Below are 22633 nucleotides of genomic sequence, written 5' to 3'. Positions count from 1 at the left end.
AACTTAGGCAATATGTCCCAGCTGTTTTTATGGGTATTTTGAGAGTTATGCCCAACATCCCTGGAAACAATGCAGTAGCCAGCCACAGGAGCTGCTGCATCTGAGCAGGGGGAGCTGTGTGAAAGGGCATTTCAGTGATTCAGACTTTGTCCCTGCGAGAGCTGAAAATCAATAATTCAAAACTTAGCACATTCACTCCCATTGTGCTCAGCCCTTCACCCACGACATTCTGCCATGTCCAATGCATGCCAACTCATACTTCCTCATACCTCCTCCACACACTCACAGCCTTAATACCATAAATACTAAGCTGTGTTTCTCTCCCCCCGTCCCCATAAACCTTCATGCCAGTCTATGCCCACCTCCCCACCATCATGGCTCCTCCTATCCACCTTGTAAAGCTATCCTCCTTTACTCACTGCCATAAGCCTTTATAACCCCATTCCTTTGTACTCACTCCCAACAGAGATGTATAGTCTATTTTACAACTTAGTATCAATTTATGCCAAACTGTGCCACATTCACCAACTTTATCCTTACACCTTCCACCATCCTCACCCAGAATGGCCAGACCTCAGGATTCATGCAGATACTACATAAAATAAAGTCTATTAATGACTTCATTATTTAAAGAAAAACTTTTATTGCTAAAAACCCAATCAGTACACTTACATCCCTGCAATTGCATAATCCTTTATATGTAGAAATTGGATACATAGTCCCACATCAAAGACTATGGAGCTGTCAATCAAAGTTTAATCTGGTAGGCATCACACTGTGACCCATTATTACACAATTCATGCAGCAGAAAACCTATGGATTATGTCAATTTATGGCATTAAATTACAAGCACTGACTTTTTTAAAGTGTAAAATCTTTAAAATTTAAAGGGCGGGGTTTATAGACCTGAAAGGGTTCACAACGCCCTTGAATCTATCCACATTTTACACACATTTGTGTCTACTCTTTATAATTCCAAATGGTATGTGATCTCTCCCAAAGGATGCTTTAACTCTCCCAAGCTTCTCCTGGAGCATCTCTAGAAAGGTATGCTACTCTCCCAATAACGTCAGCAAGCTTTGAGATTTTACTGAGAAGTGTGAGGGCCATATATTGCAGTTTGGAAATCCCACCAGGGAAAATATAAATGTGGGTATGTTTAAAGGCAGGTGCACTCTTACTTGCACAACTGCCATGGTGAATCCAAGTACGTGCAAACTGTTTCCACTCTAGCAAAAATTGGGGGCACCGCACTCAAGGGCAGTATTTCTGGAATTATGGTTCTGGGTGCTGTCAGATTGGAAACCCTCTCCCTTCCCATGAAACATCAGACCAATATGTATTTTGCATGAATGGTTAAATAGTGTTTACATTAGGAACTGAGTGAATGACTAATGATCACATTTTAATTTTTCTTTTACATTACAGCTGTGTATTGTGATTATTATAATGCTCCTGGTGAATGTAGTTGGCATTATCAGCCATGTGGAACACTGACAACAAAAACCTGCTCAGACCATTCCATCGCAAAGAAGTTATCTGCAAATCTTGAAGGTTGTGTTTTCATTTTATTTAATCAGAAATTAAAAAAAAAATTGAAGGCACAAAACAGGGTCTGACTATGGTCCTATTGTAATAATAATTGACTAATTAAGGTTCCTCAATTAAATGAGAAAGATTCACAAAGATTCAGTTTATAATGATCAATGAACCATAAAAAGATTTTGTGTATCTTCTGATCCCATCCCATGCAATCATGTATTCCAGCCCAGAGAATCTTCTGACTTATCTTTTAGTGCATGCTCAAAATCTAACTAAGAACTGATTGATTTTTGTTAGAGAAAAGCACAAATATTTTGGTTTCTGACTCGTGCTGTTAATTTTCTGCTATCACCTAAGATATCCAATATTAAAGGAGTTTATGTATGTTATCATGGTGATTTTATTTCTCACTGTTTAGGTTGTTATGCTAAATGCCCAGAGAATGCTCCTTATTTGGATGAAAATACAATGAAGTGTGTTACACTACCCCAATGTACTTGTTATTATGATGGAAGAATACTGCAACCCGGTGAAATAACATGGAATGCCTGTGAAGAATGGTATAGTATCCTTGTCAATGCAGTGACTTTGTTTGATCACAATTCTCAATCTGAATGCAAGATAATAATTGGAATTCACCTGGATCCTTCATACCTTTATGTTTAATTCATCCACCTCGAATTGTTATAGAGAGCCATTCTCAATAAGTTACCTTTCATTCCATTTCCAAATTAGGGGCATTTTTCTTTCAGCCAGAATCAAACTGGATCAAATTCAATCATACTTGCCATGATTTGGAGATGCCAGTGTTGGACTGGGGTGTACAAAGTTAAAAATCACAAAACACCAGGTTATAGTCCAACAGGTTTAATTGGAAGCACACTCGCTTTCGGGGCGACGCTCCTTCATCAGACCTGATATTTGCAGTTGATTTAGCACACATTTTGATTAATTGCAAAGGGAAATTCTTTGTGACTCTAAGTCTTCACAGAATAAAAGCAATTTTATGAATTTCAGATTGAAATAATAACTTTCAGAATACACATTTTGATAATTAAATATCAAATAGATTTTGCAGTGCTCTCCAAAAAATTCCCCTTGCTGCTCTCAAAAAATCAACATTACTTTCTTTACTCTGTCTTTCATCTCTTCCTTACCAGTATATGTAGTTTCCTTCTGCAATTTCTACTTTTCCTTGATTTCTGGTTTTCCAAGACCAGCCTATTTGTCGTTCCTTGTTCCTTCCATCACAGCTTTAGCAGCTGACCTGTCAGTCACTGTGAACATTTCATCAGAAAGTCAATTTTTTACCAATTCTCCTTTGTCACCCTCTCCCTTGTATTTAAAAGTTTCCCAAATACTGAAAGAGAGGCTGCAATATTTTTTTCTCTTTCGTCTCATTGCTTGGCACCCATTCATTCTGTAAAGCACTTTATACTTGTACCTTGTTGTAATACCTTATTTGTTTCATTTATACCAGCATGTGTACCAATGGAGCCACACAATGCGAACGTAAGTAACTTTTCATCTCAGCCTTCAATTGTTAGCTCAATGCATGTGAAATATCTGCTTCTTTTTGCTGCAGGACCCTGATTAGATTAGATTCCCTACAGTGTGGAAACAGGCCATTTGACCCAACAAGTCCACACTGACCCTCCAAATAATAACCCACCCAGACCCATTCCACTATCCTATATTTCCCTCTGACTAATGCACCTAACACTAGGCGCAATTTAGCATGGCCAATTCACCTGACCTGCACATCTTTGGATTGTGGGAGGGAATTGGAGCACCTAGAGGAAACCCGTGTAGACACGGAAAGAATGTGCAAACTCCACACAGACAGTCACCCAAGGCTGGAATTGAACCCATGTCCCTGGCGCTGTGAGGCAGCAGTGCTAACCACTGAGTCACTGTACGGCCCCTGTTACTATTGGAGAGCTTCATTTTAGTTCGGCCAATCATTCAATATTAGATCTGGGGGACCATTATATATATGAAAACTTCAATGGTAATTGTAAACTCTTGAGTTGGAAGTGGCAACCTCCAGGATTGTGTTGAGATTCTCCAGGATTTGAAGACAAATTTACAGAATAACACACAGCATTAAAATAAATCTTTTTCTTTCAAATCAATGGCTTATTACTTATACATTTGCGGAGCTTCAAAAGACAAGGTGATTTGAGTGATAATACAGAATAATACAAGGCGTAGTGAACAAACTACTTTCTGCCTGATTGATTTGGAAGGCTTGTTGCATGAGGATAGGTGTGCTGGCTGTCCAACTGGGGAATGTGCAGGTGGGATAATTAGAGACATGCATCATGTGATGGAATCTTTAGGATTGCAAAAAGGACACACACAGTCACATTTTTATTGGGCCATTTTTAATTATAAGACCCACTCCTATCCTGCTCACACCTTTAACCTGGGCATACTGAAATCAATTGTAATGTCACATTGCCAAAGGACCAAGTTCAAATGGCTTAGTGACCTCATGTAGCAATAACTCTAGAACTGAATATATATATTGTGTACTGCTCAAGACTCCAATATGATCTACCATGCCAACTGTATCATCAGCATCTGCAAGATATCTCAATATCTTGTCTGCAAGATATATATCTGGCTAATATGGACTGAAGGGTCAGTTTCCATGCTATGCATCTTTGTGACTCTATGACCTCCATGTTTCAATGTTTGGTTGTGGGCCTTATACGCAATGGCACATTTGGTTTTATGCTGTCTAGAAACAGAGTAACACAACTAAAAATCGTCATGATTAGAATAGAACTGCAGAGTTATTTTAGGTCTGTTTATCACAACAGGGTTTACAACCACAACGGTGAGCACAACCGTATCATCCATTTCAACTCCATTTACGTCATTGACAACTACATCTTCTTCAACAATAACAAGCACAGGTAAAGAGGAAACCAGACTTGTAAAGTAATAATGTACAACATTATTTAACATCCTTTAAGAAAGGAGCTGAGCATGAATTTTCATTGCAATTAGGTGCTGAGGAAGTGATGTATTTTTGCATTTCCTGATTTTTAGTCAAGAGATTCATTGGAGGACCTGACTACCTTCTCAAATAGACTTAACCAATCCTTGTATACTTTTTTTGAAAAAAAAGGACATGGAGGGTGTTTGCTGGCTAATATTAATCCCTAAATCAATGTTGTAAGAAGAGATTATAGGTCATTTTCAAATTACTGGGAGCTTGGTGCACACTAAATGGTTCTGTTTCCTACATTACAAGAATTGTTTCATTTGGTGTGAGAAGTTTTGAGATCTCTTGTGGCCTTAAAAGACATATACAGGAGCCTTTTAACAATACAACTGTAAATAATGTTTGCAATTTAGTAAACAAAAGTAATAGAAGATGGAAGAGGAGAAATTAGGAATTAATGTACAAATTTTCATGTGGAAAAGAATATATAAAGTTTCAAAAACTGGTAGACTGTGAGGTCTGCAGATGCTGGAGATCAGAGTTGAGAATGTGTTGGAAAAGCACAACAGGTCAGGCAGCATCCGAGGAGCAGGAAAATCGATGTTTCAAGCCAGAGCCCTTCATCAGGAATGAAGCTGGGAGCCTCGGAGGGTGGAGAGATAATTGAGAGGAGGGGTCGGGTTGGGGAAAAGGTAGCTGAGAGTGCAATACGTGGATGGAAGTGGGGGTGAAGGTGATAGGTCAGAGAGGAGTGTGGAGCGGATCGGTGGGAAGGAAGATTGACAGGTGGGACAGGTCTTGACGGCAGTGCTGAGCTGAAAGGCTGGAACTGGGGTAAGGTGGAAGGAGGGAAAATGAAGAAACTGGTGAAGTCCACATTGATGCCCTGGGGTTAAAAGGTACCAATGCAGAAGATAATGCGTTTTTCCTCCAGAAGTCAGGTGGTGAGGGAGTGGCGTTAGAGGAGGCCCAGGACCTGCATGTTCTTGACAGAGTGGGAGGGGGAGTTAAAATATTCAGCCACTGGGCGGTTGGGTTGATTGGTTCCGGTGTCCCAGAGATGTTCTCTAAAGTGTTCTGTGAGAAGGTGTCCAGTCTCCCCATTGTATAGGATACTGCATCGGGAGCAACGGATATAATAAATGACATGTGTGGATGTGCAGGTGAAACTTTGATGGATGTGGAAGGCTCCTTTGGGGTCTTGGACGGCGGTAAGGAGTGAGGTGTGGGCGCAGGTTTTACAATTCCTGCGGTGGCAGGGGAAGGTGCCAGGAGAGGGGAGGGTAGCTTGTTGTGGGGGTGTGGAACTGACCAGGTGGTCACAGAGGGAACAGTCTTTGCGGAAAGCAGATAGGAGTGGGGGGAAAATATATCCCTGGTGGTGGGGTCCATTTGTAGGTGGTGGAAATGTTGGCGGATGATGCGATTTATGCGAAGGTTGGTGGGATGGAACGTGAGGACTGGGGGGGATCTGTCCTTGTTGCAGTTGGATGGGTGGGGTTCGAGGGCAGAAGTCCGGGACATGGATGAAATGCATTTGGAGGGCATCTTCAACCATGTGGGAGGGGAAATTTTGGTCTTTAAAGAAGGAGGCCATCTGGTGTGTTCTGTGGTGTAACTGGCCCTCCTGGGAGCAGATGCAGCGGAGACAGAGGAATTGGGAATATGGGATGGCATTTTTGCAGGAGTTAGGGTGGGAGGATGTGTAATCCAGGTAGTTGTGGGAATCGGTAGGTTTGTAAAAAAGATCAGTGTTGAGACGGTCCTCATGGATGGAGATGGAGAGGTAAGGAAGGGGAGGGATGATCAGAGATGGTCTAGGTGAATTTAAGGTCGGGTTAGAATGTGTTGGTGAAGATGATGAACTGTTCGACCTCCTCGTGGAGCACAAGGTGATGCCAATACTGTCATCAATGTAGTGGAGGAAGAGGTGTGGAGTGGTGCCAGTGTAACTACAGAAAATAGACTGTTCTACATAGCTGACAAAGAGGCAGGCATAGCTGGGGCCCATGCGGTGCCCATGGCTCCCCTTTTCATCTGGAGGAAGTGGGAGGATTGAAAGGAGAAATTGTTAAGGGTGAGGACCAGTTCAGCCAAACGACTGAGTGTGTCAGTGGAAGGGTACTGGTTGGGACGTTGGGAGAGGAAGAAACGGAGGTCATGGTGGATGGAGGTGTAGAGGGATTGTATATCCATGGAAAAGTTGAGGCTGGGGGCTGGGGAAATGGAAGTCTTGGAGGATGTGAATGGCATGGGAGGTGTCCCGAATGTATGTGGGGAGTTCCTGGACCGGGGAGATAGGACAGTATCGAAGTAGGTGGAGATGAGTTTGGTGGGACAGGAGCAGGCTGAGATGATAGGTTGGCTGGGGTAGTCAGTCTTGTGGATTTGGGTAGGAGGTAGAATCGGGCAGTGCGGGACTCCCAAACTATGAGGTTGGAAGCTGTGGTTGGGAGATCCCCTGAAGTGATGAGATTGTGTATGGTCTGGGAGATGATGGTTTGGTGATGGGGTGTGAGGTCGTGGATGAGGGGACAGTAGGAGGAGGAGGAGTAGCAATCATATCAAAAACTGGATGCAATCTGCCACACCCAATCGCAACAGAAGTGATTCTCATACACAAAGTTGAATGAAGCATCAAAAATGAAAATGCGACAGAAATGCTGACTGTGTTTGTTTCAGATTCCCAGCATCCACAATGTTTTCATTTGGCATCATTTGGTCACCTGGAGTCCTTCCCTAAAAAAGACCCAGGATGATTTGATCATTTAAATTTGTGGCCCACCTTATTTTTCAGACTCTGATGTGAAACAGGACAATAATCAATAGAATTAATTGACCCAGGTCTTAAAGTGACCAGTAAGACTGCTTTCAAAAATCTCTTGAAATTTCTGACGGAAACTGGAAACCTTGGGTTTGCTATCTCCCAGTTTTGCCACTGGCCTCCTCAGTTCATCCCCATCGGACCACTCCAAAGGCATCAGCTAATATTCTGGTGGACCAATAAGGTTGTCATTAGGAAGGAGGAGTTGTGGATTCTTGCTTAATTAAGGTTTGGGTCCCACCTTTGGCAGTGTCCCTGAAATATGGTGACAAGGCCCAAGGTAGATCGAAGACAATCCTTCCTTGCCCAGTCTGTCACTGCATGCCGCAAATTTTCTGTTACTAATAAATGTAGACACCAGCGAACTAAAAACATGTCTGACAATGCTGAGCGTCAAATCAAAATATTACATTATTGAACATTTTTGCCAATTAGTGCTTTGTATTGTATCCTTGCACAAAAGCATCCATCTCTGGCCCTGAATTTACTTTTGCAATACCCAGAGGTAGTTTTTTAATTGCAAGCCTTAAAAAGGTATGTATATGTTATGTATAGATCTTCTCTGTGTCACCATCTTACAGAAAAATGAAAGCACTCAAAATTGAAAGAGAAAAATTAGAGAAATGCAAATGTCAATATAAAATGATCAGTAAAGAACAGAATTGAAATGCAAATGGCTTACAGCATTAAGATAATTCATAAAATACCTTATTTTTACAATATATGAGAGCAAAGCCTTAAATGCAAATATACTGCTAAAACTTTATCCATTGTCCTCAGAAGTCAATACCTTGTTATTCTGGACAAATTAGTCACTGATTGACGACTTGAATATTGTAAAATAACTTGCAATGATTTATTTCAAAACAAGCCCTGTGTCATCATCACAGTCACAAGAGATGATAATCCAGTCTGTTTTGACTTGACTTTTACCTTCTTGAAAGTATGTTGTTTTAAGTTCCTTTCACATCTCTCTCTCTCTCTCCACCCAGTTGCTTAAATTGCACCAGCAGCAATTTTAGATGACATAAGCCTTTTTTTTATGATAGAAAATGACATTTTGGAACTATAAGTTAAAAATATTCACAGTACTTCAGCGTTCTGACTTGTGGTCATGGTATGCACATTAAAATTGATGAAATGCATGCCAAGTTTTCTCTTTTCCCAAATATGTCCCTGTTGGAATGGAATGTGTTGGTTGGATGCTTAATGTTTTTGCCTGTCCTTTAGAAAAATCAATTACACCGATGTCAGTTCCTGCTTGAGAATTTAAGTTGCTGGTTTAAATATTGAATAAAACCTCAGTATGATTTATATCGAAAACAAATATGAAGCGGGTCTTCCTTGATTAAAGATGTTTTAATTTAGCCTCAGCGTTTAATGTGAATGGAACAGATCTTTAAAAATAGTGAGTGAATGTTGCAGGTGTTGATCTGCTGAATCATTTCAATTATGAGCAGCAGGCAACAGCATGCATGAATAAAATCACAAACATTTTGCAAGAATGAGATTAAGCAACTGCAAAAATATGTTGAGAAGAGGTTTGGCATTTTCAGTGAGTGAATTATAGGTTACCTGTGAGGTGAAACCCAAAAGCTCTCAATTCCGTCATTTTACTTTGTAACACAGTCAGTGTAAATTTGTTTGGTTTTCTGTCAATTGAATTCATTTATACTCAAGAAGAGAAAACTTGATTTAACTATTGAATGAAAAAAAGGGGCAGGCACTAGTGGGTGCTCAAGACAGCTACCAAGGATATCTGGCATTGGATATGTCTGTATTTCTGTGATGCTGACATTTGCACAATACTGTCCTCTCCCATCTTGGGCGTATTGAATGTGATTGCATTTGTTTCACTTCAGAACAAACAACGACAACAACAGGGATAACCACCACACCGAGTTCAACTGTCACTTCCACAACGGGTGAGTGCTGCCTTTTTTCATTCCACAGGATAAATAATTAAACAAGATGAATTGGTGACAATTTAAATCCTCGGTCAGTGAAATTCTAGTGTCAGTTGAGTTTGATATGTCATTCTCACAGCTCAGGAGTTTGTGGGATCACGAGCCATCCTGAGACTTGAACATCACCATCATCCACAGTTTTAATCTCCAGCAAACAATCTCCCTGGTATTAGATCAGGATGGGTTCCCACCTGACATGCAGATAAATGTTAACAATTGATGATTACCAGTGTAACCCAATACCCAGGATTGGTTTACCACAACATGATTGATTACCCCTCCCCATTTTGCACATTTAGTGTCTGCTCAAACATCAACTTTAACAAAACAAGGTGAGGACTCAAAGCAAAATGCTGGCATGATGATGATGTGACAGAACAGAGAGAGACTTGTCTAAAGTAATTCAGCAGATGTGGCATCATCTCTGTGTCCAGAAACACAGTCAGCGCTCCAAATCCTCCAACTTGTTTGGAACTTTGCAATAAATCATTGGGCTTCTAGCATAAGAACATGTGTGAAGTATTTCCTCTGAACATGGTGTGATGATTAACATTCTGGTGATATATGCTTACTTCCAGCAACAAAGAATTGTGCATTTTTGAAAGTGACATTAAATGTTAAAAATGCTGGTTTGCTACTTACTAGTTTAGAATGCTCCTTTTCTAATGTTTCATGTGGGTGTTAAAAATTGGCCAACATTTCTATAGGTTATCTTATTGTTGAATGGTCTTCCTGGTCCAATACACACACACACCAAACGCCTCCAATTCAAATGATGTTGAACTGATAAACCCTGTGCACAAGCAATTGTGTTCTCTATGTGATTCCATTGGAGACATTCAGTGTCAATTTGTCCAAAACACTTCAAGGCCACCCAGTGAATCAACAGACCACGTGAAGTGTATTAAAGGAGTAGGATTGCTATGTAGTCTTCCCAAAAGTTCATCACAGGAATTTTGTTCAGACTACCAAATTCGAGTTTGCTGTGAAAATCAAACATCAACAACACTTCCGAAGACAATTGGTCTAAGGACAACCTCCACTGAAACAAGCACACCTGGTGAATCTAAAATTCATGTGTGCTGGTGTTGAGGCTATGGTTTACAAAGTGTCTCAAGGTCACTGTGTTGTGCTTTCCTCATCTCCAACCAGCTGATGAAGCCTGGCAGCAAGTCAAAGAGTTCTTCAGGAGATGGGTAACATTGATATTCTGAAGCAGGTGGATCAGCCAATGACATTCAGCATGATCACAGTGGCAATACAAGGTTTCTAGAAGCACAGTATACCTTCAGTTTGTAATAGCCATGTCAAACACGAAAAATAAGTCTAGTTTTAGGAATGCTATTGGCAATAAAGTATTCAGATAGTTCAGTGAAAATCCATTACAGATGATAAATCTAATGCTATGAACAGTATGATGCAGCATCACGAATCAATAATATGGAACTTCGTTAATGCAACGGCAAAATCAAATTGAATACAATGTTGTTTCATGTGTGTCTTTCTCTTCAAAAGAAGCGATCACAACAACAGGGACAAGCACAATAACTGCAACAACTGTCAGTTCTACAACTGGTGAGCAAAATCATTTCTAACAATCAGGACAATTTCATTGTTAACAAAGAAATTAAATGTAATTGAAATTTAAATGTAAGTGAAATGTAAATGTAAATCTTCCCCAACGTATTCCATTCTAATTGGCTGGAATGATTGTGAATGCATTTTCAGCTTCAACCACGTGCCTCTGAAAGTAGGTCCAAATTTCCTTCAGGGCTCTTGTCTATTTCACATTCCTGTGGTGCCATGTAAATGAACATTGATTAGATTGTCGTAAAATCTCTGCAACTCAGGTCACTTTGCCTTTCTGATTAAAATTACAAGAGTGGAGTCTAAACTAAGTTGGCATCTGGTGATTTTGAATATCATTCATACATTTCAGAAGAAACAACCACATCTGTACCACCAACTACAACTGGCTCTACCAGTGCTTCGACAAGAGGTGAGTGAGGAATTCCGTCAGAGAGGAATAGCCGGGCCTGAGAGGGAAATGATATTGTTACCTTAGTTCTTTATCAGGGCATTTCTGCCAAATGAATACCTTCATCCTTGCGGAGCAAAGTCTTCAGCTCAAAACTAAAATACGAAAGGCGGCAGGCACCAGTGAGTTCTCAAGCACATCCAATTCACGGCAGCAACTGGGGTATCTGGCACGGGATATGTCTGTATTACTGTGATGCTGACATTTGCACAATACTGTCCTCTTCCAACTTGGGCGTATTGAATGTGATTGCATTTGTTTCACTTCAGAACAAACAACGACAACAACAGGGATAACCACCACACCGAGTTCAACTGTCACTTCCACAACGGGTGAGTGCTGCCTTTTCTTCATTCCACATGATAAATAATTAAATGAGTTAAAATGGGGGTTACAACTTAAATGCCTGGTCAGTGAAATCTCTGTGTCAGTCGAGGTTGATATGTCATAGTCTCAGCTCAGGAGGTTTTGGGAACATAAGACATTCCTGAGACCTGTTCATCAGCAAAATCTGTCGCTTCTAACTCCAGTAGACAATCCCCTGGTATTGGATCAGAATGGCTTCACACCCGGCATGCAGATAAATGTTAATTATTCATGAGTGTCAGTGTAACCTAATGTCAATATTGATTGCGCACTCCCATTATGGATCCACCCTGAAAATTCGGTCTTTTCTTGGACATCAACTTTAACTAAAGAAGGTTAGGACACACAACAATAATGCTGTGTGTGCTGGAGATGTCACAAAACAGCAAGAGAACTTTCTGAAGAAAGGCAACAGATGTACTATCATCTCCATGTCCAGAAACACAGTCAACAATCCCAGTCCTTCCACTTCTTTGGAATTTTGCAATGGTTCCTCTGACTTTCTGCAAAAATATACTTCATGGATTTTCTCTGAACATGGCATGATGATTGACATTCTGGTGATACCTGCTTCCATCCAGCAACAAGGAAGTTTGTTCTTTTAAAGTACAACTAAACGTTAACAATGCTGCTTTGCTACTTACTTGATTTGAATGCTCCTTCTCTAATTGCTTCATGCGAATGTTAAATATTCTCTAACAGCTCAATTGTTGATCTGTTTTGGTGAAACATCTTCCTGTCCAATACACACACACCAACCTGCTCCGCTTCAAATGATAATGAACTTGTGGGACCCATACGGAATGGATTGTGTTCTCAACTTGATTCCATTGGAGACTGTAAATTTGTCCAACAGACTTAGAAATTCCTAAGTGAATCACAAGACAACGTGGATGATATGAAAGGAGTAGGATTGCTGTGTATTCACTCCAGCAATGAGAGACATGGTGTCTTAAAGTTGTACATCATGGAAACAGATTCTTCGCTACAACTCGTTCATACCGACCAGATATCCTAACCTAATCTAGTGCCATTTGCCAGCCCTTGGCGCATATCCCTCGATACCCCTCCAATTCATATGCACATCCAGATCCCTTTTAAATGCTATAATTGTACCAGCCTCCACCACTTCCTCAGGCAGCTCATTCCATACACACATCACCCTCTTCATGAAAAGGTTGCCCCGTCAGTCCCTTTTAAATCTTTCCCTTCTCACTCTAAACCTATGCCCACAAGTTCTGGACTTCCCCAAAGTGATGACTGCTCTCAAAGTGGCTGCTGACTGTCCTCACAGCTGGAGCAAGCCTGACAGTTTCTGTCTGTAGAAAGCACACAATGAATATAATTAAAGAAGCATTCATACACCCTGCTGATCTTGAGGCAAGTTTCATACAATGAGGTAGAGATTACTGTCTTGTGTATTCCTCATCTCCAGAGAGCTGATGAAGTCTAGTAGTAATTCAAAGGGACCTTTAGGCAAAGGGTAATATTGATGTTCTGAAGCAGGTGGATCAGCCAATGACATTGAGCATGATCACAGTGGCAATACAAGGTTTCTAGAAGCACAGTATACCTTCAGTTTGTAATAGCCATGTCAAACATGAAAAATAAATCTAGTTTTAGGAATGCTATTGGCAATAAAGTATTCAAACAGTTCAGTAAAAATCCATTTCAGCTGATTAATCTAATGCTGTGAACAGTATGATGCAGCATCACGAATCAATAATATGGAACTTTGTTAATGATGCGGCAAAATCAAATTGAATAAAATGTTGGTTCATGTGTGTCTTTCTCTTCAGAAGAAGTGACCACAACAACAGGGACAAGCACAATAACTGCAACAACCATCAGTCCTACAACTGGTGAGCAAAATCATTTTTAACAATCAGGACATGTTAAGGGTTAACAAAGAAATGAAATGTAAATGAAATTTAAATGTAAGTGAAATGTAAATGTAAATCCTCCACAACCTATTCCATTCTAATTGGATGTAATGATTGTGAATGCATTCCATTTTCTTCAAAAGAATCAACAGCTACAACACTAACAACCATCACAAGTGGATCCACTGCCAGTTCCACAACTGGTGAGTAACATCCCCTTTCACATTACCTTACAATGTATTTTCTCACCAGATTACCTTCATAGCTTGAAATCTGAGAGGGAAATGATATTTTCATCTTAGTTCTTTGTCAATGAAATTACGTCCATATTTTCAACAAAACTCTTGTCCATTTCACATTCCTGTGGTGCCATGTAAATGAACATTGATTAGATTGTCGTAAAATCTCTGCAACTCAGGTCACTTTGCCTTTCTGATTAAAATTACAAGAGTGGAGTCTAAACTAAGTTGGCATCTGGTGATTTTGAATATCATTCATACATTTCAGAAGAAACAACCACATCTGTACCACCAACTACAACTGGCTCTACCAGTGCTTCGACAAGAGGTGAGTGAGGAATTCCTTCAGAGAGGAATAGACGGGCCTGAGAGGGAAATGATATTGTTACCTTAGTTCTTTATCAGGGCATTTCTGCCAAATGAATACATTCATCCTTGCGGAGCAAAGTTTTAAGTTCAAAACTAAAATACGAAAGGCGGCAGGCACCAGTGAGTTCTCAAGCACATCCAATTCACGGCAGCAACTGGGGTATCTGGCACGGGATATGTCTGTATTTCTGTGATGCTGACATTTGCACAATACTGTCCTCTTCCAACTTGGGCGTATTGAATGTGATTGCATTTGTTTCACTTCAGAACAAACAACGACAACAACAGGGATAACCACCACACCGAGTTCAACTGTCACTTCCACAACGGGTGAGTGCTGCCTTTTCTTCATTCCACATGATAAGTAATGAAATGAGTTAAAATGGGGGTTACAACTTAAATGCCTGGTCAGTGAAACCTCTGTGTCAGTCGAGGTTGATATGTCATAGTCTCAGCTCAGGAGGTTTTGGGAACATAAGACATTCCTGAGACCTGTTCATCAGCAAAATCTGTCGCTTCTAACTCCAGTAGACAATCCCCTGGTATTGGATCAGAATGGCTTCACACCCGGCATGCAGATAAATGTTAATTATTGATGAGTGTCAGTGTAACCTAATGTCAATATTGATTGCGCACTCCCATTATGGATCCACCCTGAAAATTCGGTCTTTTATTGGACATCAACTTTAACTAAAGAAGGTTAGGACACACAACAATAATGCTGTGTGTGCTGGAGATGTCACAAAACAGCAAGAGAACTTTCTGAAGAAAGGCAACAGATGTACTATCATCTCCATGTCCAGAAACACAGTCAACAATCCCAGTCCTTCCACTTCTTTGGAATTTTGCAATGGTTCCTCTGACTTTCTGCAAAAATATACTTCATGGATTTTCTCTGAACATGGCATGATGATTGACATTCTGGTGATACCTGCTTCCATCCAGCAACAAGGAAGTTTGTTCTTTTAAAGTACAACTAAACGTTAACAATGCTGCTTTGCTACTTACTTGATTTGAATGCTCCTTCTCTAATTGCTTCATGCGAATGTTAAATATTCTCTAACAGCTCAATTGTTGATCTGTTTTGGTGAAACATCTTCCTGTCCAATACACACACACCAACCTGCTCCGCTTCAAATGATAATGAACTTGTGGGACCCATACGGAATGGATTGTGTTCTCAACTTGATTCCATTGGAGACTGTAAATTTGTCCAACAGACTTAGAAATTCCTAAGTGAATCACAAGACAACGTGGATGATATGAAAGGAGTAGGATTGCTGTGTATTCACTCCAGCAATGAGAGACATGGAGTCTTAAAGTTGTACATCATGGAAACAGATTCTTCGCTACAACTCGTTCATACCGACCAGATATCCTAACCTAATCTAGTGCCATTTGCCAGCCCTTGGCTCATATCCCTCGATACCCCTCCAATTCATATGCACATCCAGATCCCTTTTAAATGCTATAATTGTACCAGCCTCCACCACTTCCTCAGGCAGCTCATTCCATACACACATCACCCTCTTCATGAAAAGGTTGCCCCGTCCGTCCCTTTTAAATCTTTCCCTTCTCACTCTAAACCTATGCCCACAAGTTCTGGACTTCCCCAAAGTGATGACTGCTCTCAAAGTGGCTGCTGACTGTCCTCACAGCTGGAGCAAGCCTGACAGTTTCTGTCTGTAGAAAGCACACAATGAATATAATTAAAGAAGCATTCATACACCCTGCTGATCTTGAGGCAAGTTTCATACAATGAGGTAGAGATTACTGTCTTGTGTATTCCTCATCTCCAGAGAGCTGATGAAGTCTAGTAGTAATTCAAAGGGACCTTTAGGCAAAGGGTAATATTGATGTTCTGAAGCAGGTGGATCAGCCAATGACATTGAGCATGATCACAGTGGCAATACAAGGTTTCTAGAAGCACAGTATACCTTCAGTTTGTAATAGCCATGTCAAACATGAAAAATAAATCTAGTTTTAGGAATGCTATTGGCAATAAAGTATTCAAACAGTTCAGTAAAAATCCATTTCAGATGATTAATCTAATGCTGTGAACAGTATGATGCAGCATCACGAATCAATAATATGGAACTTTGTTAATGATGCGGCAAAATCAAATTGAATAAAATGTTGGTTCATGTGTGTCTTTCTCTTCAGAAGAAGTGACCACAACAACAGGGACAAGCACAATAACTGCAACAACCATCAGTCCTACAACTGGTGAGCAAAATCATTTTTAACAATCAGGACATGTTAAGGGTTAACAAAGAAATGAAATGTAAATGAAATTTAAATGTAAGTGAAATGTAAATGTAAATCCTCCACAACCTATTCCATTCTAATTGGATGTAATGATTGTGAATGCATTCCATTTTCTTCAAAAGAATCAACAGCTACAACACTAACAACCATCACAAGTGGATCCACTGCCAGTTCCACAACTGGTGAGTAACATCCCCTTTCACATTACCTTACAATGTATTTTCTCACCAGATTACCTTCATAGCTTCAAATCTGAGAGGGAAATGATATTTTCATCTTAGTTCTTTGTCAATGAAATTACGTCCATATTTTCAACAAAACTCTTGTCCATTTCACATTCCTGTGGTGCCATGTAAATGAACATTGATCAGATTGTCGTAAAATCTCTGCAACTCAGGTCACTTTGCCATTCTGATTAAAATTACAAGAGTGGAGTCTAAACTAAGTTGGCATCTGGTGATTTTGAATATCATTCATACATTTCAGAAGAAACAACCACATCTGTACCACCAACTACAACTGGCTCTACCAGTGCTTCAACAAGAGGTGAGTGAGGAATTCCGTCAGTGTGGAATAGCCAGGCCTGAGAGGGAAATGATATTGTTACCTTAGTTGTTTATCAGAGCATTTCTGACAAATGAATCCTCACGGAGCAAAGTCTTCAGTTCAAAATTAAAATACGAAAGGCGGCAGGCTCCAGTGAGTGCTCGAGCACATCCAAATCACGGCAGCTGCTGGGGTATCTGGCCCTGGGTATTTCTGTGATGCTGACATTTGCACAATACTGTCTTCTCCCAACTTGGGCGTATTGAATGTGATTGCATTTGTTTCACTTCAGAACAAACAACGACAACAACAGGGATAACCATCACACCGAGTTCAACTGTCACTTCCACAAAGGGTGAGTGAGTGCTGCCTTTTCTTCATTCCACATGATAAATAATTAAATGACATAAATTGGTTACAACTTAAATCCCTGGTCAGTGAAATTCCAGTGTCAGTTGAGTTTGACGTGTCATTCTCACAACTCAGGAGTTTGTGGGATCACCAGCCATTCCTGAGATTTTTACATCAACAACATCTGCAGCTTTGATCTCCAGCAATCTCCCTGGTATTAGATCAGGAATGGTTCCCATCCAGCATGCAGATAAATGTTAACAATTGATAATTGCCAGTGTAACCCAACACCCAGGATTGGTTTACCGCAACATTATTGTTTACCCATCCCCAATATGCACATTAAGTGTCTGCTCAAACATCAAGTTTAGCAAAACAAAGTGAGGACTCAAAGATGTGACAGAACATAGAGAGAATTTTCTGAGGTTACTCAGCAGATGTGGCATCATCTCTGTGTCCAGAAACACAGTCAGCGCTCCAAATCCTCCAACTTGTTTGGAACTTTGCAATAAATCATTGGGCTTCCAGCATAAGAACATGTGTGAAGTATTTCCTCTGAACATGGTGTGATGATTAACATTCTGGTGATATATGCTTCCATCCAGCAACAAGGAATTGTGCTTTTTTGAAAGTCCAATTAAATGTTAAAAATGCTGGTTTGCTACTTATTGGTTTAGAATGCACCTTTTCTATTTGTTTCATGCGGGTGTTAAATGTTCTGCAACTTTTCTACTCCAGAGGTGATCTGTCTTGGTGAATGGTCATCCTGGTCCAATACACACACACACCAAACACCACCAGTCCATATGATGTTGAACTGATCTGTCCTGTGCGCAAGCAATTGTGTTCTCCATTGGAGACATTCGGTGTCAATTTGTCCAAAACACTTCATGGCCACCCAGTGAATCAACAGACCACGTGAAGTGTATTAAAGGAGTAGGATTGCTATGTAGTCTTCCCAAAAGTTCATCACAGGAATTTTGTTCAGACTACCAAATTCGAGTTTGCTGTGAAAATCAAACATCAACAACACTTCTGAGGACAATTGGTCTAAGCACAATGTTCACTGAAACAAGCACACCTGGTCAATCTAAAATTCATGTGTGCCGGTGTTGAGGCTATGATTTACAAAGTGTCTCAAGGTCAGGAGCTGGTCCAGCTGACGTTGGATATTGAGTTCCCATAGACACTGTAACCATTGGAGAAATCATAAATTTTCATTCAAATACTGGCCTTTGGTTTCTGATATATCCCTCACTCATCTGATTTCCAATAAATTAATTGACTGATAGAGCATGTTAAGATATCCAGTGAATGAGAGTATGAAAACCTCTCCCGGCAGAGCCCCAAATGAATTGTGTTAGTCAGAACAGTATTTTTATGTCAATGGGAGTTGAGGTGAGTGTTTTTTTCAAAATGCTTACATTTCATCCATGGGACAAATGAGGTCAGCCCCTATCGCTGTAGTTCCACCTCTCAATTATCAGCCTGACCACGTGTAACCATGTCCCATGTTGAGAATCTGAACACTCAAGCTGGCAAAGTGGTGACTGCTCTCAAAATGGCTCTTACCTGCCTTATAGCTGGAGCAAGCCTGACAGACGATGCCTGTAGGAAATACACAATGCATGTAATTGAACAACTGTTCGTTCTGTTTATTAATGAGGAAGGAAGTTTCACACAATGATCTCGAGTTCACTGTGTTGTGCTTTCCTCATCTCCAATCAGCTGATGAAGTCTGGTAGCATGTCAAAGCGTTCTTCAGGAGATGGGTAACATTGGCGTTCTGAAGTAGGTGGATCAGCCAATCACCTTATCACAGAGGCATTACAATGTTCTTCGATCCATGGTATCATGAAAGTTTGTAGTAACCATGTCAAACATTAATAACATTTCTGGTATTAGCATTACTATTTGCAGTGAAGTATTCAGATAGGTCAGTGAAAAATAATTTCTGTCGATAACTTGAAATGTGTGAACAGTAGGATGCAGCATCAAGAATCAATAAACTGGAGCTTCCTTAATGCTGCGGCAAAACCACATTGGATACAATGATTGTTAATGTTTGTCTTTCTCTTCAAAAGAAGCGACCACAACAACAGGGACAAGCACAATAACTGCAACAACTATCAGTTCTACAACTGGTGAGCGAAATCATTTTTAACAATCAGGACATGTTGTGCCCAAATATCATTCTCCATTTGACATGTGACAATGTCTTTGCTTCTACATCACCAATACGCAACCTGTTTTCGGAAAACCTGTAGTATTTATTGTTTAAACGTCTGTCCAGTTTGAATGTGAGAATCTCAATTCACTCATTGAAGGAAAACATATATTTCCCCTTCCGTGTTAATCAGTTGACACATATCTACTGCACACATTTTTGTTTCATGTGTTAACAAAGAAATAAAGTGTGAATCTTTCCCAACCTGTTGCATTCCAATTGTATGTAATGATTGTGAATGCATTTCTTTTCCTTCAGAAGAATCAACAGCTACAACACAAACAACTACCACAACTGGATCTACTGCCAGTTCTACAACTGGTGAGTAACCTCCCCTTTCACATTACCTTACAATGTATTTTCACATCAGATTGGCTTTTCAGTTTCAACCACTTGCCTCTGAAAGTAGGTTCAAATTTCCTTCAGAGCTCTTGTCCATTTTACATTCCTGTCGTGCCATGTAAATGAACATTGATTAGATTGTCGTAAAATCTCTGCAACTCAGGTCACTTTGCCTTTCTGATTAAAATTACAAGAGTGGAGTCTAAACTAAGTTGGCATCTGGTGATTTTGAATATCATTCATACATTTCAGAAGAAACAACCACATCTGTACCACCAACTACAACTGGCTCTACCAGTGCTTCGACAAGAGGTGAGTGAGGAATTCCTTCAGAGAGGAATAGCCGGGCCTGAGAGGGAAATGATATTGTTACCTTAGTTCTTTATCAGGGCATTTCTGCCAAATGAATACATTCATCCTTGCGGAGCAAAGTTTTAAGTTCAAAACTAAAATACGAAAGGCGGCAGGCACCAGTGAGTTCTCAAGCACATCCAATTCACGGCAGCAACTGGGGTATCTGGCACGGGATATGTCTGTATTTCTGTGATGCTGACATTTGCACAATACTGTCCTCTTCCAACTTGGGCGTATTGAATGTGATTGCATTTGTTTCACTTCAGAACAAACAACGACAACAACAGGGATAACCACCACACCGAGTTCAACTGTCACTTCCACAACGGGTGAGTGCTGCCTTTTCTTCATTCCACATGATAAGTAATGAAATGAGTTAAAATGGGGGTTACAACTTAAATGCCTGGTCAGTGAAACCTCTGTGTCAGTCGAGGTTGATATGTCATAGTCTCAGCTCAGGAGGTTTTGGGAACATAAGACATTCCTGAGACCTGTTCATCAGCAAAATCTGTCGCTTCTAACTCCAGTAGACAATCCCCTGGTATTGGATCAGAATGGCTTCACACCCGGCATGCAGATAAATGTTAATTATTGATGAGTGTCAGTGTAACCTAATGTCAATATTGATCGCGCACTCCCATTATGGATCCACCCTGAAAATTCAGTCTTTTCTTGGACATCAACTTTAACTAAAGAAGGTTAGGACACACAACAATAATGCTGTGTGTGCTGGAGATGTCACAAAACAGCAAGAGAACTTTCTGAAGAAAGGCAACAGATGTACTATCATCTCCATGTCCAGAAACACAGTCAACAATCCCAGTCCTTCCACTTCTTTGGAATTTTGCAATGGTTCCTCTGACTTTCTGCAAAAATATACTTCATGGATTTTCTCTGAACATGGCATGATGATTGACATTCTGGTGATACCTGCTTCCATCCAGCAACAAGGAAGTTTGTTCTTTTAAAGTACAACTAAACTTGAACAATGCTGCTTTGCTACTTACTTGATTTGAATGCTCCTTCTCTAATTGCTTCATGCGAATGTTAAATATTCTCTAACAGCTCAATTGTTGATCTGTTTTGGTGAAACATCTTCCTGTCCAATACACACGCACCAACCTGCTCCGCTTCGAATGATAATGAACTTGTGGGACCCATACGGAATGGATTGTGTTCTCAACTTGATTCCATTGGAGACTGTAAATTTGTCCAACAGACTTAGAGATTCCTAAGTGAATCACAAGACAACGTGGATGATATGAAAGGAGTAGGATTGCTGTGTATTCACTCCAGCAATGAGAGACATGGAGTCTTAAAGTTGTACATCATGGAAACAGATTCTTCGCTACAACTCGTTCATACCGACCAGATATCCTAACCTAATCTAGTGCCATTTGCCAGCCCTTGGCGCATATCCCTCGATACCCCTCCAATTCATATGCACATCCAGATCCCTTTTAAATGCTATAATTGTACCAGCCTCCACCACTTCCTCAGGCAGCTCATTCCATACACACATCACCCTCTTCATGAAAAGGTTGCCCCGTCGGTCCCTTTTAAATCTTTCCCTTCTCACTCTAAACCTATGCCCACAAGTTCTGGACTTCCCCAAAGTGATGACTGCTCTCAAAGTGGCTGCTGACTGTCCTCACAGCTGGAGCAAGCCTGACAGTTTCTGTCTGTAGAAAGCACACAATGCATATAATTAAAGAAGCATTCATAAACCCTGCTGATCTTGAGGCAAGTTTCATACAATGACGTAGAGATTACTGTCTTGTGTTTTCCTCATCTCCAGAGAGCTGATGAAGTCTAGTAGTAATTCAAAGGGACCTTTAGGCAAAGGGTAATATTGATGTTCTGAAGCAGGTGGATCAGCCAATGACATTGAGCATGATCACAGTGGCAATACAAGGTTTCTAGAAGCACAGTATACCTTCAGTTTGTAATAGCCATGTCAAACATGAAAAATAAATCTAGTTTTAGGAACGCTATTGGCAATAAAGTATTCAAACAGTTCAGTAAAAATCCATTTCAGATGATTAATCTAATGCTGTGAACAGTATGATGCAGCATCACGAATCAATAATATGGAACTTTGTTAATGATGCGGCAAAATCAAATTGAATAAAATGTTGGTTCATGTGTGTCTTTCTCTTCAGAAGAAGTGACCACAACAACAGGGACAAGCACAATAACTGCAACAACCATCAGTCCTACAACTGGTGAGCAAAATCATTTTTAACAATCAGGACATGTTAAGGGTTAACAAAGAAATGAAATGTAAATGAAATTTAAATGTAAGTGAAATGTAAATGTAAATCCTCCACAACCTATTCCATTCTAATTGGATGTAATGAT

General features: G+C 40.3%; 1 protein-coding gene across 1 annotated transcript in view; it reads left to right on the top strand.

Moving 5' to 3' along the window:
• LOC140466591 (uncharacterized) overlaps positions 1–22633 on the top strand; it is a 119837-nt gene that overhangs the window by 32179 nt on the left and 65025 nt on the right. The window contains 18 exon segments of the mRNA XM_072562043.1: positions 1429–1554; positions 1961–2102; positions 3023–3054; positions 4371–4466; positions 9185–9247; positions 10125–10349; positions 11229–11288; positions 13493–13555; positions 13720–13779; positions 14084–14143; positions 16348–16410; positions 16575–16634; positions 16939–16998; positions 18188–18433; positions 19434–19493; positions 19835–19897; positions 20171–20230; positions 22435–22497. Coding sequence (XP_072418144.1) covers positions 1429–1554; positions 1961–2102; positions 3023–3054; positions 4371–4466; positions 9185–9247; positions 10125–10349; positions 11229–11288; positions 13493–13555; positions 13720–13779; positions 14084–14143; positions 16348–16410; positions 16575–16634; positions 16939–16998; positions 18188–18433; positions 19434–19493; positions 19835–19897; positions 20171–20230; positions 22435–22497 — 1602 coding nt within the window.

Source organism: Chiloscyllium punctatum, chromosome 44 (assembly GCF_047496795.1).
Source record: "Chiloscyllium punctatum isolate Juve2018m chromosome 44, sChiPun1.3, whole genome shotgun sequence".
Classification (NCBI taxonomy): domain Eukaryota; kingdom Metazoa; phylum Chordata; class Chondrichthyes; order Orectolobiformes; family Hemiscylliidae; genus Chiloscyllium; species Chiloscyllium punctatum.
The sequence above is the reverse complement of the archived record's forward strand: the minus strand, read 5'-3'. Positions and strand labels throughout refer to the sequence as shown.